The sequence below is a fragment of the Pteronotus mesoamericanus genome, unplaced genomic scaffold, assembly GCF_021234165.1.
Source record: "Pteronotus mesoamericanus isolate MK-2021 breed Mesoamerican mustached bat unplaced genomic scaffold, CSHL_Meso_final scaffold_85, whole genome shotgun sequence".
Classification (NCBI taxonomy): domain Eukaryota; kingdom Metazoa; phylum Chordata; class Mammalia; order Chiroptera; family Mormoopidae; genus Pteronotus; species Pteronotus mesoamericanus.
The window spans coordinates 40898388-40915666 of NW_026555329.1; the positions used below are offsets into that span (position 1 = coordinate 40898388).

The following is a 17279-nucleotide window of genomic DNA, read 5'->3' on the forward strand; positions in this document are numbered from 1 at the left end:
GTTAATCTTTTATCTGTTAATCAAACTGACAAGTATGCCTGATTGATTACACTTTTGTGTAATAATCAGTATATAATTTAAATATTCAAAATAAGCATTGTTTAAATTTGTAAAGTCATCTCCAAACTCCTTTTACCTTCTTTTGCACTTAAAAAAAGTTTTCCATAGCATTTTTTCTCCTTCTCTATGGAGAGTTTCATTTCTAACCCCTTCCCCCAAAGAATTCCTATTATGCCAAAAAGGTAAACTAGGCTAGCAATGCCTTTTAATGGCCTTTCCTTAAGTTTCCTTAGTGTGGAAGCTATGCTAAACACCAGTCTGGCTTCCTTAAGGGCCAAAAAAGTTTTGCTTTATACAGCAGAAACACATAATGAGTATTTTATTGATACTCTTGGGTGGGTCAATCTATTGGATTCCTTTAACTCTGTTGACATGGGGTAGCAGTGCAGACAAAGTTACACTTTCAGGAAGAGATGGATGTCTGTCCCCTTCTTCCCCTCTCATCTACCCACACACCTTGCTTCTGTGTCCATAGCTAATGGGACGAAATAAAAATTATTGGTTTAATTTTCTTCTTTGAGAAGCAGGGACAATGGTACATCCAAAGGAGATTTACCTCTTAAGCATTCCAACTGTTCCTTTACATTCCTGAGTAGTGAATGGACAACTAACCGGAGCCACCTTTTCCAGGTGCAGAGCTGGTGTACAGCAGTGGTGTCATAACAGACTGACAACCAGAGTTTTGGGATTTTGACCCTCCCACCTTAAGCCCACAGCCTCCTTGAAAGCAGCAGCAGAGTATTCTTGGTCTCAGGATACCTATGATGTCCTGGGAAGTGAGGCAAGCCCCACACCCACAGGTATAAAATACTTGGGGTTGACTAGCTGGTACCTCAGTCATAACAGCAGAAAGAAACTGTATTTCAGGTGCTACTTTAAGCAGGGTTCTGCTGCGAAGCATCATGGGTGTTAAATCTGAATATCTGTGCCATGGCGTGGTAACCAGAAAACAAGGATCCAGACGTTGTTTGCCTGCCTTTCCTTTTTATTTATTTACATCATTATTATCTTATTTTCTAGAGTTTAGCTAAAAACAGAGCAGAAAGGCTTTTTCATTAAAAAAAACTCATTACAATTTTCCATATCCTACTTTTCTAGATTGTTCAAAGGTCCCCTTTCATCACAAATATTCTACAAACAGTAAACACATAAAGATCTTTTAAACATTCATTCCTCTTGCTTTCCCCCTTAGAAGCATATTTTCAATCACATTTTTAAAAAATTGCTAAGATTCTAACTACAGAAATCAAACTGAAAGAAAACATATTGTAAAAAAAATTAGGTGCTTTGTTTGCAATGCGGCATTTATTTTACAATGCACATAAGAGGTCAAGTTGAAAGAACAAAAGCATATTTCCCCACATGGAGCTCCCATAGCGTGTGCACACAGGCTACTCTGAACACAATACAACTTTTTTGATCAGCTTTTGTAAGCCTTCCATACCAAAGGGCATTCCTACCACTATGGCTTGTAGTGGCTTAAAAAGAAAAAACTGAAGCGTATCATTAAGAAAAGTACTGCGATGTGTCTATGAAGGGTACTGTAGTTTTAAGACAAGGGGTGTGTGGCTTTCCACAGGCTGTCTGGGCGATGCCTGGCCTCATCCTGAGAGGAAGTCTCCGTTTTGTAAAGCAGTTAGCTTACACTCTTTTTGGGTTTGTTCTCTTTTGGGCACTCCTAGCTTTAATGTTCTTCTTGGGGCTGGCTGGTTTGGGAGCGGGTGGCTTTTCCTTTGGTTTCGGAGGATTACTACGACTGGTGCGCCCTGCTGTTCGCTTCTTGTCCTGGATTGTTCTCTGCTGTTCTCGCAGTCTCTCTTCCCACTGCTGGGAGGCATTTGTAAACATGATTATCAAGTACATCTCACCCCTTTATGTTATTAAACTAATATCAGAGCTAACAAAATTTTTCCACTGTTACATGCTAATCATGACAAAAGTTACAATAGCTACTCTATATTGTTGAGCACTTACCATGTACCAGAGACTTTAGAAAGTGCTGAATGTATGATGAAACTTTGACATGCATTCATTTCACTGAAACTCACAACAGACCTTATAGGTGTGCACCATTGTCACAATCAGGAAACAAGCACACCAAGGTTATTTGCAAAAGGTCACACAGATGATAAATGTCAGAGCTAGAATTCAAATTCACCAGTCTGGCTCCAGAGCCCAAGGCCTTAACTCATTCAGTTTTTCCCATTGCCCACTAATGCGACATCCTACACAGCAAAGCCTTCTAAAAAGCGTTGACATGGATAAAAGAAGAAATTTATCCAGCCTCCCCAGAAATCAGGGGCCTCTTACCACACTTACAGATTCACTTAATTCTCTCACATCTAATAGAAGACAGAAGCGCCACCTACAGCTGGTAATCCACTCAGTGTTAGCTACCCAGAACTGATGGGAAATGTGTCATTCTGGACAGCCAAGTTTACTTGATGAAAAAGAACTTACTATTTATAACATAAATAAATACTATTTATTTAAACGGCTACATATAAGAAAAAATGAAAAAGTGAGTCCACTTAAATAGACATTTCTCTTTATTATACTACATATGTCCCTACTTTGTCAGTGTATACTTCAATCAGCAAAGAGTTTGAGTATGACCGTAAGCCAGGCATTCTTCTAGGAATGAGAAATATGATGAAACGAAAAACACCGTCCCCACCCTCCTAAGGTCTTCTAAGTAATAAAGTCATCATTGTATGTAACTACTGTGAGGTGATATTTTCAAATTCTTACTGAAGTATTTTGTAATATTTGTTGCAAAAGTAAATGGTCCAAACAGCTGATTCTTGAAAGCTTTCTTTCCCTTCAGGTCCTTATGGTGGACTTAACTTCTTCATTGATGCTTCTAATCTACTGCAGTCTTAGAAATCAGATAACTAATTCTTCCAGAATTTTATATCTAGTAAGACTGAGGCATATTCTTGAGAAACTCATAAGTTTTTAGCTCAGATATAACAGTAGTATTAGGTTCTTTTATTCAGAAATGCACTGAGTAGGAGAGGCTATGTTATGTAAGTCAGTATTAATATATATAGTCTCCCCTTAACCTATTGTTTTATTCATGCAAAGAAATCATAGGCAGTAGCAATACCTTTGTGAACCTTAAAACAAATTCTCCTGAATATTTCTAAACATATTTTCAGAAGAGGATATATTTTAAAAATTTCAAACCAACGACTATATTTTCTAGGTTCTAGTATGACTTCATATGTCTGGGCAAAAAATTATTCTAACTCCTCTAATTGGATTACCAATATGTTTATGATATTACCACTTAAAAGACAGACAGTACAAAATGCAAAATAATTACTTTTTGTATATGACTTATTTTGATAAAAGTCTTAAAATTATTTTAAATACAAGAAAAGGTTCTACTTTGTACAGTGATAGGATGAGTTTTAGAATTAGGTGTTCACACTCCTATATATGTGAATAAAACACGTCTATTTTAATCCCTCTGGATTATAATTCTGCTCAAGTACCTGACTGTTTGCTGAAACAATTAAATGTAATAAAGAAAACAAAAATATTAATTTAATCTGGAAATAGCCAGGAGGTCAGTATTGAATGCAATCAAATTGTCTTTGAAGTTGAGAGAGATTTATTATAAAAATTCCAAGTGAGAAGAGCTATACTTGTAACTACCTACTCAAAAGAATGAAAATAATTCCCAAATTCTACAGAATTTCTTTCCATGAACTTACATCCATATTCCTAGTATTGCTAGTTATACTTACTATGGATCTTTTACTAAGCTGGTCTCTCCATTTTTCAACTAAACAATTTTCAAGAAGCATCATCCTGAAAAAGAGTAATTTATCTTAATAAGCAACTTCTGATTAGGAAAGTAAAAAGTCTACAAATGCAAAAAATTAAAAAATTCTTCAATAACTTCACAATCCACCATTTATATTTTGTTTATATATCATTTCATGCTTCTTTATACCTATATACATATTTTATTTTTCTCATATAGTTGTTCTTTCTATTTCTTTTTATTTATTTCTATTTACTATATATACTATAGACCACATTGTATGTTTAGATCTTACTGTATATTTCTTTTTGTTATTGTACTAAACTGGGTGGGCAAAAGTAGGTTTATAGTTGTTCATATGGAAAATAATACAAAAATGAATAAGTAATAATACAAGAATAAATTCTGTGTTTTGTGCCCTCACAACTATAAACCTGTTTTTGTGCCATCCTGTATGCACTTTTTGATATTTTTGAATTAGAATTCAAAATGTAATTCAAAAATATAATTTTAATAACCAAATAATATTACAACTATGACTATCTATACTATATTCTATTTCTCTTGCTCCCTCTCTCTATGTAGATTATATATTTTATATATATAAGTATATACATATTCATACACACACACAGACATACATACATTCAATGCATAGTGACAAATTGTTTTCAAAATGATTAAATGTTCACTCAATTCATGAACATTAAGACTAGGTAAAAGTTAAATCCTGTTTTTATTTGGATGGGAGAATTAAGGAGATAAAAATTTTTAATGTTTTATTTACTATTTGTATTTCTTGTGGATCTTGTCTCTATAGATACATGTACACAAAGTGAAATAAGCCATTAAGTGAAAGACAAATACCTTACGGTCTCACTTATATGTGGAATGTAATGAACAAAATAAACTAATGAATAAAATAGAAACAGAAGCATGGATCCATGGAACAGACTGATAGCTTTTAGAGGGGAGGGAGAGAAGGACAGAATGGAAGAATGTGAAGGAATTAGCCAAAGAACATATTTGCTTGACCCATGCACACAGACAACAATATGCAGATTGCCTGAGGGAGGAAAGGGAGGAGCTGAGTGGAGGTGGGCAAAGGGAGAAAAAGTGGGCACAACTGTAATAGCATAAACAATAAAAAAGGTTTATGTATATATATTTCTATGTTACAGGTTTACTGTTATAATATTAACTTATGTGAAATCTTTAGAGAGTAAGATCACTATTCTTTTGTCATACCTGTTGTATTTCTCAATTTTTCTCTTTTTATTTTTATTTGTGATTTTAATATACATGCTAGTATGTGGTCAAATATGTTGTACTGGCATTTTCTCTTGTAATTTCTTTTTTAAATAATGTATTTCCCTTGCTATTTCTACATTACTTTTATGTTTACAAAGTATTTTGCCATTCAGATATCATACATTTATTTACTTAATTTTTTCTGTTTTGATTGTTTTTAAACTATTTAATCTCTTTAATACATTTGAAATATATTTTAGAGTAGAATATAAAGTGAAATTGTGTACCATTTTCCCAAATAAAAATATTTGCAACCTTCACTAAATAATATTTTTATTCTCCATTGACTTGCCATATTTCTCATATAACATAGGTTCTTTTATGCATTAGGGTCTGTTTCAAGATTTATCTCTGCTTTAATAATCTTTGTTTCATCCCCCATGAAGCAGTAGCCATCTGGCACAAGCAGACCACTACCCTGAGCAGCAGCAGCATGAGAGGACCTGATAACCCCACCCTCAGGAGGGACAGTTCCCCACCCTGTGGTGTCTAGGCTGGCTTGCTGAGTGCAGAGTGACTAGATTAAGAGCTGAAGGAGACAGCCAGACAGTACATTCCTGGAAATCTCGAACAGACTGTCCAAGGTCGGACAGGGTCAACAGCTGATCATCAGAGGCAGACCCAGAAAGAAAAAACAGCAGTCTCCTACAATAGAAGTTCACACCACAAAGTCTGGAAGTCAAGACAGATCAATTCAAGAAGCAGAAGCAGAAAAGAAGGGTCTCACAAATAATGGGAAGACAAAGAATCACCCCCTAGTCAAAGGGAAAGGAGGAATCCACACAAAGAGAACTAAATGAAATACAGGCAAGTAAACTATCAGATACTGAGTTCAAAACAATGGTTCTAAGGAAGCTCAGTGAGCTCAGTGAGCTCAGAGAGAATTACAAAAAACCACAGGGAAATTAGGAGGAACTTACCACAAACTATATCAGCATGAAAAAGGACATAGAAACTATCAACAAGAGACAAGAGGAAATGAATATAATTTCTGAATTTAAGAACACAGTAGAAGGAATCAAAAGCAGGCTAGATGAAGTAGAGGATCAAATCAGCAAGCTGGAGGACAAGGTAGAAAAAACTTCCTGGAAAGAGCAAGAAAATGAAAAAAGACTAAAAAAAAGTGAAGAGGGATTTAGGGAAATGCCAGACAATCTGAAACATAATAATATCTGTATAATAGAGAAACCAGAAGGAGAAGAGTAGCAAGGGATAGAGAACCTGTTTGAAAAAGTAATGATGGAAAACTTCCCTAATTTGAGGAGAGAGAAAGTCATACAGGTTCAGGAAGCTCAGGGGGTCCCATTCAGGAGGAACCCAATGAGGCCCACTCCAAGACACATCACCATTAAAATGGCAAATATCAAAGATGAACAGAGAATCCTAAAGGCAGCAAGGCAGAAAGTAGTAACATATAAGAGAGCCCCGATACAGCTAGCAGCTGACTTCTCAATGGAAACACTGCAAGCCAGAAGGGAGTGGCAAGAAATATTCCAAGTCATGAAAAGCAAAGGCCTGCAACCAAGACTGTTCTACCCAGCAAGCCTCTCAATTAAAATGGAAGACTAAATAAAAAGTTTCCCAGACAAAAGAGCACTAAAAGAATACACCTCCACCAAATCATTGCCAAATATGCTAAAGGGACTGCTTTCAGAAGATGAAGAGTCTATCAATACCCAGTTCCTTTCACAGTCACCAATACTTGATATTACTAATATTTTTAATACTTATTAATCTGATTGTGACAATGATGCATTATTTTAATTACTTTATTATTTGTTGAAACTAAACCTGTTTTTGTATATTTCTTGCCTATTTCTATTATTTTTAAAAAGCTTTAAATGACTTTTAGTATTCTTTATCCATTTTTTTATTAAATGTTTGTAGAATTTTTTCCCTAAAAAAACAAACAAAAAAACCCTATTAACTCTTTTTTAGATGTGTTGCAAGTACTTTTCTATTTTATTACTTGTCCTTTAACTTTCCTTATATGTATATTACTATATAGTCTTAAGTGTTTAATATAGTCATATTGTCAATATTTTACTTTATGGCTTCTGAGTTTGAATATTTTACTTCAGGGTAAGAAAAATATTAGTTTGTATTTTCTCCTAAAACTCCTTAGATTTTACATATTGATTTTTAACTCACCTGAGTATTTTTTGTATAATGTATGAAATAAGGCTCTATATTTGTTTTATTTCAAGTAATAGTGGTCTATGCACCTTATTTGTTGAGTAAGCATTATTTTACCCATTGATTTGAAATATCAATTTAATCATGTATTACATTTTAGACAGATATATATGTTTGTTTCTAGAATGCTCATTATATTTCATTGATCTACTTGATTATTTCTGTGTGGATGTCATATTTTCATTGCTGAGACTTTATAATGGATTTAATTTTTTAAATATTTTATAATGGATTTTGACATTTAAAATAAGTAAATAAATAAAATCAATCTGCATTTAAAAAACAAAAAGAAAGAAGGAACTCCTATCTTTTACAACAACATCGATGGAAGTGGAGAACATTATGCTAAGTGAAATAAGCCAGTCGATGAAAGACAAATACCATATGATCTCACCTAAAAGTGGAATCTATTCAACAAAATAAACTACTGAACAAAATAGACCATAAGCATGGAAACATGGAACAGACTGGAAATGACCAGAGGGAATGGCGAAGGAGGACAGTGATGGAAAGGAGAAGGAACTAAACAAAGAACATGAATGAATGACCCATGGACATAGACAACAGAGTGGGGATTGATTGTGGGGTGTGAGGCAGGTTGGGATGGGTGGAGGAGGCAAAGGGGAAAGAATTGAGACAACTGTAATAGAAAAAACATGATTTAAAAATAAAAAAATTTCAAAATAGAAGATGGTGCCATTTTTTAAAACCATGATTACTAAATGGGGCTTGTGTTTTTGTAAGCCATGTGCAGATTCTTCTATCCTTCCATGCCTACCGTGAGCGCCACTCATAACACATGATGAGAACATCTTGATGGGGCAGGATGTGAGGACACTGGCAAGAAGAATTCGTAATGAGTGGGACTTGAGTTCGCGGGATGGGTGATGAGGACTTGAAGATCTCTTTCACATCCACCACTGTCGTTACTTCATTACAGCCACTCCTCTGTACAGCTTTTATTTTGGCATGTATGACTGAAATTTAAAAATTGATGTAAGTGTTGTTGAAGCCTTTGGAGAAAAATAGAGATGGCATATTCATGCCAACTCCTGAGCCTTTCTTAAAGAATCATTCCTGTAATTATGGTCATGTCCAAGTTGCCCAAATGCAGACAAAGAGCCCACAATCCCATGTTAAATATAAAGCCTTTCATATTGTCAACATTGTCTTGAAAGTTCTGAATCGTGCTGCAAGACATAAAAGTACATTGACAAGCAGGCTTAGTCTGGAGTCTGCCTTTGGGTCAGTGATTGCTCGTTAGGCAATAGATAAGCTTTGATTAGAGAGTTCCATAGGTCCTTCTCAGTTCTAAAATTAGGTGGGTTTTTTTGTTTTTGTTTTTGGGGTTTTTTTTTTATGTTTTTTTTGCCAAAAACATGTCAGGAAATTTAGTTACATAAGACTATCAGTAAAACTTTCATAGGAACAAATATTTGTTTATAATCTGCCTTGTGATGATTTGAAGTGAGAATCATGTATTCTCAAGACCAGAAGCCAAATTAACATTTGTATGGTTCAATTACCAATCTGAGATTTGAACTTTCTTTGTTCCAGAGTAAGTCATTAGAGTCAAACCATTTTAGACTGGATGGAGTCTCTGAAGATCACTGATCTCAATCCTTAAATTTCCCATACTGTCAAAGTGAGGCCCGTGGTGGGTCGAGGTAGAACTCTTATTACAGAGGGCTGTTTATGTTACTGTGTCTGATCAAGTTTTAAATTCTGGTTCATTTTGTTCCTTGTTATTGCTGTCTACCATGGAGTTCTAATCAGACTAGTATGGATCTATCTTGGACTCTATCCTAGGAAGCTAGTTCATGAAGAAGCCAAAGGATTTAAATAGAAATGGTTTCATCATCAAAGTAGTTATGAGGCCATGACACCGCAGAGAATAGCATGACAGTAAAACTCAGATGATGGACCAAGTAAATCAGATTAAGGCGATATGAGTCTATCTACATAGAAAGGGTTTTAAACAACAGCAAAAAGCAACTAGAAAAGAAAATGTATTTTGGGGGTTGAATTACCCACATTAGCTATGATGATTCTCAAATCTGACAACCTAAAAATAAGGTTATTTTTTCAGACTTTTATATTGTCATGATTTTCTTACTATTGTTTACATATATAATATAAAGATTCTTATGATATAAAATATCACTTCAAATATGGAAAACTAAGTTAACAAATAAAATGAACATTTTTTCCCCAAAACAGTTTTTGTTATTTTAGCAGAAATTATTTAAGAAATTCAAAGAAACATAAAATATCCCAAATGGATATTTTAAAATAAGAGCATATTTTTAATTAAGTTTAGTTTCAAGTGATGATAATATAATTAACTTAAAACATTCAAAATAGAATGATTGACTTATTCTTTGAAGAAAGTGCTGACTGGTTGTTTGTTTGTTTTTTTCAAATAAGAAACAAAAGGACATTTAAACCATGTTAATAATTATAGCCATAGGCTCTTGTGATTAACATATTTCTACATCTTCTTTTAGATGTTAAATATTCACAGCTATTTATAAGTAAAAAGATACAGGGGCAGATCTTAATTATTGGTCCTCTGGGCCTATGATAACCAAATCCATGGATCACTCATCCAACCTTCCTCCTGCAATGAGATCTTATGAAAAGAACAAGTGTGGTGGGCTGTCTTGGCTGAGCAGGACCTCTCACCAAGACAGGTACGATCACAGTGTCAAACTTGCAATCTGAGCCACATCACTGGTCTCATTTGTGTAATTTACTTTTGTATTTATTTGATTTACCCAGAAAAGCAAGATATTTTACAGTTGTTATTATGCCATGTAAAACTCTTACAGTTAACTAGAAAAATCATCAAATCTCTTTGACTTTATGACCAGCACACCTGGTTTTGGAATGTGCCCAGGTCCCAAGAGAATGGTGTCATTAGATGACTTACCATAACTGTAGTTTTTACTCAGATACGTTGCCAGAGTTGGCTTCACTTTTCTGCATTTGCACCGGTCTAAAGAAGAAAAGAAAGAGACAAAATGTTGGAGAAGAATTCGGAGAAGTCTTTCTGGGGAGAAGGAAACTGAATTTTGAAGACAAAGAACTCACCTGGGCTTAGGCGTTTACAGTCAATGTCAAGAGGCCTTTCTTGTACCATCATGTCTGGAGTAATATCTATCCACTTAGCATCTGAAACACACACAGGGTCACATGGGTGTGGTCAGTGATTTGGTCTGTTCACCCAGCTGGAATAAGGAATCGTCCAGAGACATAAACCAATACAGCATCACAAAAAAAAATACTGTGATTGTCATCTACTTCTTTCACATAGACATCGCTGGGCTTAGGAAAGACTTTCAGGTGATATTGCCTATCCAGCACAAATTGATGTGAACGCACATCCATTTAGCCTTCCTGATACATGTAGCCAGCTTGGACAAATTATGTCATTCCCTTTCAAATCCATTTAAAAATGTCGATTTTGTAAGTTGACAGCTTACATTAATAAAAATAACTAGCATATTTCCAAATCCCCACCTTACATTTTGCAAGGCAGAAACAATCCACAGCGACATAATCCAAAACAAGCACAATCCTTTATCATTTATATAATTCAAACAAGAAATAGTTTTTTGTAAAACTGAATTATAGAGGAGTTTCAATCTTTCCTTTCACTTTATTCTTTCTTCATATTTTAGGCAATGCGCTGAAGTATGCATAACTTGAGAAACTATACCGTAATCTCTTTAAATGTGCAGCAATCTGGGTCAGAGATAAAAAATGCAAAAATATTCTTAGGTTTCACCTCAACAAATGGATCTAAACCTGCTCTTTCTTCATAGGAAAACAAAACAAAACAAAACAAAAAATCAAAACAAAACAAAAAAACAGCAAAATGACCAAAGAGAAAAGAAGGAAGTGGAAAATGAGACCCAGTTAACTAAGATGCCACAGATGTTGGCTCCTGATCAAAGACCATGAAATATACATCACAATTTTCCAGGGCGACTAAATTTACAAGCTGCACAGCTGTGGGGGAGTGATGGCTGGAAATGCTTTTTCAAAAAGAGCTTTCAAGAGCTAACATTTAATGGAGAATCCTGGTGGGGTTGCTTTGAAGATTTTAAAGATTAAATGATAAATGTAAAGTGCTTAATGCTGGTTCAGACCCACCATAAGACCTACATACCTGTTTACTACTGCTGCAATTACTGTTCTGTTATTACTGAAAAATGAAACTGTCCCCCGTGACTCCCTTTGTAAGCAAAATCCCTCCTTCCTTTATGAGGTAAGGTGTCCTTCCTATCAGAACACCTCGTGGGAAATCAGACTTTTCCACAAGTAAAGTCACTAGCCCTTCCCAACTCCTCCAGCCCTCGAAGGGGGATCGGGGAGGGGGCTGAAGACCACACGCGGGTAGCTGTAGGTGTGGCAGCACGGTTCTCACATGACAGCGACAGCCAAGGGTGGCTCCTTACCCCCCTCAGTTCTTCCCCACGCCTCACCCTCCGGGAGGTCAGTGACGATGGCCTCGGGCGAGATACACACTCCTCGGTCATAGACTGGCAGGTCGTCGCAGGCCAGGCTCTCGGGCCAGCTGTGGTTGTACATCTTCATGAGGGGCTCGCAGTCATCGCGCGCTCGCTGGCACACCGATTTACACGGCTTGATGGGGTCGTGCAGGAACTCCAAGGTGCAGATGGGTGCGTACATGGCGCAGAGAAAGAAGCGCAGCACGGCGCTGCAGTTCACGTCCACCAGCTCCTCGTACTGCTCGATGGCCAGGATCGCGTTTTCCTGTGTGCTGTGGTGCAGGTGATTGGGCATCCGCGTGATGTTCCAGGGCATGTGGCGGCACATGGGGATGCGCACCGCCTCGCAGGGAGCGCCGCGAACGCCCAGGGCTAGACGCAGCCACAAGCATAGCGCGGCCAGGATGGAGAGAAGCATGGCACTGTCCTCCTGCGCCGCGACCCCGACAGGCAGAAAGGTCCCTTCTCTTTTCGCCCTCCTTCTAGTCTTTTTCTCTCCCCTCTCCGTGCAGGAAGTCCTTTAGGACACAGGACCCCGCAAACTCGCGTAGGCAGCGATGGGGAACTGCTGGGGCTGAAGGGTGAAGTCCACCGTCTGGAGCACAGTGCACCAGCAACTCCAGCCCTCAGCCTCCGGGGCTTGAACCCGGCCTGGCAGCTCCAGTCCCGGACCCGGCAGCTCCAAGCGCAGCCAGCTACGGCCATTGCGGGACCCTATTTATCCCGACACCTCCCCTGACGTGGGCTCCGAACGCTCCCTTGGCAGTTGCAGGCGCGGCAAGGGCTCCCCCCTCTACCCCCTCCGCCGCTCCACCCCCAGTTCTCTCTTTGCAGAAGGGTGACATCATCTCCTCCGGGCCACAGCCCTGGGCTGAAATCCGGCATTCCCCCCGAAGTCCCACCTTTTTGGTCTGCCCAGTCCTTTCTCTTCGGACCAAGGAAAAGCCCTTGGCAGTCGTTCTGAACACCGGATCCAAAAGAGTGCAAGAGAGGATTTCAGGAGAGGAAAAGACGCTCTTTGGAGTCCAAGCTGAACTTTGCGTCTTTTGCAAGTACACAGTTGGAGGGAAATGGGAACTTTTGCTGCCCTTTAATTCTGAAAAATACTTGCTTACTCCAGTAGGGGGCATGAGAAGCGCTGAGTAGCGAGATTTTGTGGGATGGGAGAGTTCAGTAGTAATTGCAGGAAGAGGATGGACACGTATGTAAACAAACCACCCCACCCCGCAGCACGTGGTATGGAGTTTGTTTTGTTGTTATTGTAGCGGCTAATAGACTTTAGTTTGGGCTCACGTTTTTTCAGGACAGCATTTGGTCTATACCTGTGCCAGGAACAGAACTGCCTGAAGATAACGATAGCATCTTTTAGTCGAAAAATATCTCCCATCTACCAACTTTTCTTTTTTTCTTCTTCTAACTCCCTATTCCTCTCTCCAACATGAATGAAACTCAGGGGAAAACAAAGAAAAGTCTGGATACCACAGCTTGAAAGGTTTTTTCCCCTTTCATGCCAAGTGATTCCAATCCAGCAACCTAAAATCTTGATTTTTGATGTGCTTGGAAACTGTTATATAAATTGGGTAAGAAGCTATGTAGCATGGAAAACAAGTATGTATTTTTTTAAACCTTATTTTGATTAAGAAGGTGGTAAAACCACTGCTTGCTCAGTGATCTACAGAAAAGGGCAGCATTATTGTTGTAAGGATACATGAATCTTCAGGCAGTAAGATTGTGGGTATATGTTATTTTCTTACGGCATTAGAATATGAAAAACATCTCTGAATGTTAATCTTTAAATACATAGTTTCATTGAAAATCTGAACTTAAGGAAGACAGACAGGTTTTTCTCTCCAAAACCTAGAACCACCAAGTTAGTTTAGTTCTGACTCTGATCAGGACTGAGGACTAAAACAGCCCAAGGAATAAGCAGCACAACCGACATACAGTGAGCATTTACAATGGGCTAGGCATGGTGCCAAGTGCCTTAAATGCATTATCTTATTGTGGGGGGAGGGAGGTAAGGGGAGACATGAAGTAAGTATGTAAGTTTAAAAAGTAAATGATACAAATGTATTGTATTTCAGGATTTACCCCAGGAGTCCAGTTTTATTTAGAGGAAGCCCCGACCAGTCCAGAGAGGTATTTCAGTTTTCTATGAGACAGATCTCAAGCTTCAAAAATGCCAAGCCAGGCTAATGAGATAGCAAGCAAAGGGGAGAGCCCAGTGAGATCTCAAGTATTTCCAGCAGTAAAATCCAACGAGAATAAACCTCTGGCTTAGTGAAAAAGATTTTCATCCTGAGTTCCTATGAGGGAAGAAAATACAGTTTTGAGGAAGAGCTGAACTGTCTGCCCTTTTCCTGCGAGTTAGTTGAGGAGGAGAAACTTGGAGAGGGTTCATTTGTATGCAGCCAGTTTGAAGCTGCTGCATTTGTTTAACTACGCAAGTACCAAGTCACACTTCAGGTGTTGCCTTGATGTTCTCCATGGCATATCTCTTAAGAAAGGATGGGAAGTTAAGAGTCCTCCATAAAGCTTTTCATTCATCCCATTATATCAATCTCTATCAATCAGCTAGGGAGAGGAGGAGCAGTGAGGGATTCATCAGGAGATTCTGTCAACCCACCTCCCTCTTCATGTCCTCCTTTAGCACTCAAGCCAGTAGTCCATCCTTGACACTGATTTGTCAAAAGCTTGTATAGCCGATTTAGTTGCCTTGGTCATTAGCTTCTCTCTGGTGATTTTCCAGCTGCTCCTCGGGGGGCAAAGTTGCCCCAGGTGGGTTGCCACTCTACTCTTTGGCTTCAGTGACGACTTGGATGCCAACGGTTTCCCATCCAGACCCCTACCTCTGCTGGTCCCTGGAAGTGCTTATTAAACTGTCTCTGGGCTGTTTCCACTGGTACATCCCATAATCATCTCAAAATCAACCAATCCTAACTGATTTTATCTTCTCTATCTCAAGACTATTTGAATTCCAGTGGCCCCAAACCAGAACTCTCTCTGAGTCCAAATCCTTCTCCATAGTTCACTCTGATCCACCCTCTGCATCCTGGCCACCACCACCTTACTTCTGGCAGTATGTCTTGTCTGGACTATGACATCATCTTCTTCCCTCCTTCTGCCTTGCCCTACCTATTCTCCACAGTGGCACCTGAGAGAGCTCCCCAAGGCATGTATACCTGCTGATGCCTCTCCCTAGCTTTGAATTTATCCATGGCTCCAACCACCTTCAGAATTCATTTTAAATCTTTAGAATGGCTTTCAAGACCCTGAATGATCTGCCTCCTTATTACCCTCTGCCTCGTAATTGAACCCCAATGTTACACTCATTTTCTGTTGTCCGCATGTCTTCCATCCAGAAATATTCTCTCCCACTTTCACCTGGCTCACTCCTCCTCATCCTTGAGACACAGATCAAAGGAAAAGATACTATAAACTTGGAAAACAAGGGTCTTTTTTGAAAGTTGCTACTTTTTTCTTGATTTCACAGTATAGATCCTAACAATACATAAACCGTAAACCCAGTTCACTTTGTCCTTGAAGATGCTGAACTCCCAGACCCACAGAGATCTAGGCTTGTGGCATTGTCAGGTGATGCCTGAGGGCAGCAGTGTCACTGCAAATGTGCCATGGAGGCAACGTCCCTGAGTCCTCAGGCCCACGGGGAGGGCCTATCCCCTCGTGCCCTCCGCTCCATGCTGAGAGCCTGAACTGGGGTGTGTTTATGATGAGTGATTGGTGTCATTTCTTCAGCAAGGGACCCTTCTTTACATTTTTAATTTGGAGGAAGAAGATAGCAATTTTAGCAAAGGCACGTGGAGCATAATAACAAACGCAGCAGAGCTGCTTTCCTGACCTTGACTTTGTCCCCCAGTGTGTGGGTTATCTGCTGAACCCTTAAATTATTGGAGAAACATATTCCTTCTCACCATCCCCTCCCCCTACGGGGATGCCCTTCAGGATGCTAGTGGCACCACTGCCACTGCATTTCCTGTTGGCAGCAGAGAGCAAGTGAAAGCTGAAGCTTCAGTGGGCAGCAGCCCTGGCAGAAATAGCTCCTGCGCGATTCACCGAAGCCTTCACAGGCCCCTGGTCCCGGCTCCTGGCTTCACGCGTCTTGATCCCCACAGCTGTAGGGGCAGGCCGTCGCAGGACAGACAGCAACTTGGCAGAGGCAGCATTCGGGCACAGCGCGGGGGAGCCCCGGGCAGCCGCCCGCCGCTTAGCCGCCCCTTGGGCTCGGCGGGCGTGGCAGACCGCGATGCCAGGGCGAGCTCCCCTCCGTGGGGCCGGGGGGCCCCTGGGCGCCTGGTTGCTGGGCGGCCTCTCGGTCTGGGTGCTGGGCGGCTTCTGCGGGCTGGGGGCGGCCGCGCTGCGAGCGGGGACCTGGGGGTCTCCGGGAACGCCTCGCCCCTGCCAGGCGCCGCAGCAGTGGGAGGGGCGCCAGGTGCTGTACCAGCAGAGCAGCGGGCGCAACAGCCGCGCCCAGGTCTCCTACGACGGGCTCAACCAGCGCGTGCGGGTGCTGGAGGAAAGGAAGGCGCTTATTCCGTGCAAGAGGTACGCGGGGAGCGGCGTGGCGGGCAGGGGCGGCCCAGTGGATTAAGGCTCCGGGGGCTGCTCTCGGGCGCCCGATTTCCAGTTATTCTCGGTGCCTCCCTCTTACCAAGAACGAACTTCGCCAGGAGGATCACTCGGAGGTAGACGGCACTGTTGAGAGATGGGTGGAGGGGCTGGCCCAGGGGGGGCGGACTGCCCTCGAGACCCCGCGGGGCGATGGCTGGTAAAAAAGGCAGTCCGCAGGGGCCAGATCACACTGCCCGCGCCCCGGACCCAGGCCTGAGGTTCTCGGAGCCTCCTTCAGCGTAGGGCATGTCTTCTGCACTGCTTCATTTCTTCGAAGAACAACCTGCCAGGGAAGCACCGAGAACGTATATTCTTTAAAGAATTAGTCTTTACATTTTAAAGCATATGACAATATTACAAAAAGTGGGGAGAACTGACCAAAGAAAACACCCACAAATTCATCCCCCTGTTACAACTATTAAAATTTTGGTTTACTCCCTTAGATTTTTTTAAAGCAAGTTCTACATACTTGGATCAAAAATGTATATTATCTATATTTTTAAAAATATATCATGATGTCTTATGTGCCCTTATTTGCCATTTTATTAGTTGACCTCCCATCTATTTTTAATGATGGCACAATATTCCATTGAAGGGCTATGCTATATATATTTTTTTAACCAATGGTCTATGATTCACCTTTTCATATCTGTTGTGACAAAAGACATCCCCTTTCTGAGGCCTGTCTTACTTCTGACCCCCTTAAGCCCTGGTTTCTATTTTGGGATCACCACCTGTCAGTTCCAGAGTCCTCCCCTTTCTCTGTATGTTCCTCTCAAGGTTATGTTAGT

The 17279-nt window shown here is 40.0% G+C and overlaps 2 protein-coding genes across 4 annotated transcripts in view; one reads left to right on the top strand and one right to left on the bottom strand.

The window, feature by feature from the left end:
* Positions 1-1149: 1149 nt before the first annotated feature.
* SFRP4 (secreted frizzled related protein 4) lies at positions 1150-12277 on the bottom strand. Its single transcript, XM_054564606.1, has 6 exons — positions 11833-12277; positions 10436-10516; positions 10275-10340; positions 8121-8319; positions 3816-3879; positions 1150-1887 (listed from the first exon to the last, which is right to left on the bottom strand). The coding sequence occupies exons 1-6, from the start codon at positions 12275-12277 to the stop codon at positions 1702-1704; spliced, it is 1041 nt and encodes a 346-aa protein (XP_054420581.1). The 3' UTR covers positions 1150-1701.
* Positions 12278-15888: 3611 nt separating this feature from the next.
* The window catches only part of EPDR1 (ependymin related 1), a 35544-nt gene continuing 34153 nt past the window's right edge, over positions 15889-17279 (top strand). For all 3 annotated transcript variants that reach the window (XM_054564247.1, XM_054564246.1, XM_054564248.1), the window contains exon 1: positions 15889-16422. In XM_054564247.1, coding sequence (XP_054420222.1) covers positions 16124-16422 — 299 coding nt within the window. In that variant the 5' untranslated portion in view covers positions 15889-16123. The remainder of the gene's footprint in view (positions 16423-17279) is intronic.

Coding starts and splice junctions, on each gene's coding strand:
- SFRP4 (XM_054564606.1), bottom strand. CDS start 12,277: ATGCTTCTCTCCATCCTGGCCGCGCTATGCTTGTGGCTGCGTCTAGCC. Junction 10,341..10,435: donor CTGTAAACGCCTAAGCCCAG/GTGAGTTCTTTG, acceptor TTTCTTCTTTAG/ACCGGTGCAAATGCAGAAAA. Junction 8,320..10,274: donor GAGTAAAAACTACAGTTATG/GTAAGTCATCTA, acceptor TTTAAATTTCAG/TCATACATGCCAAAATAAAA.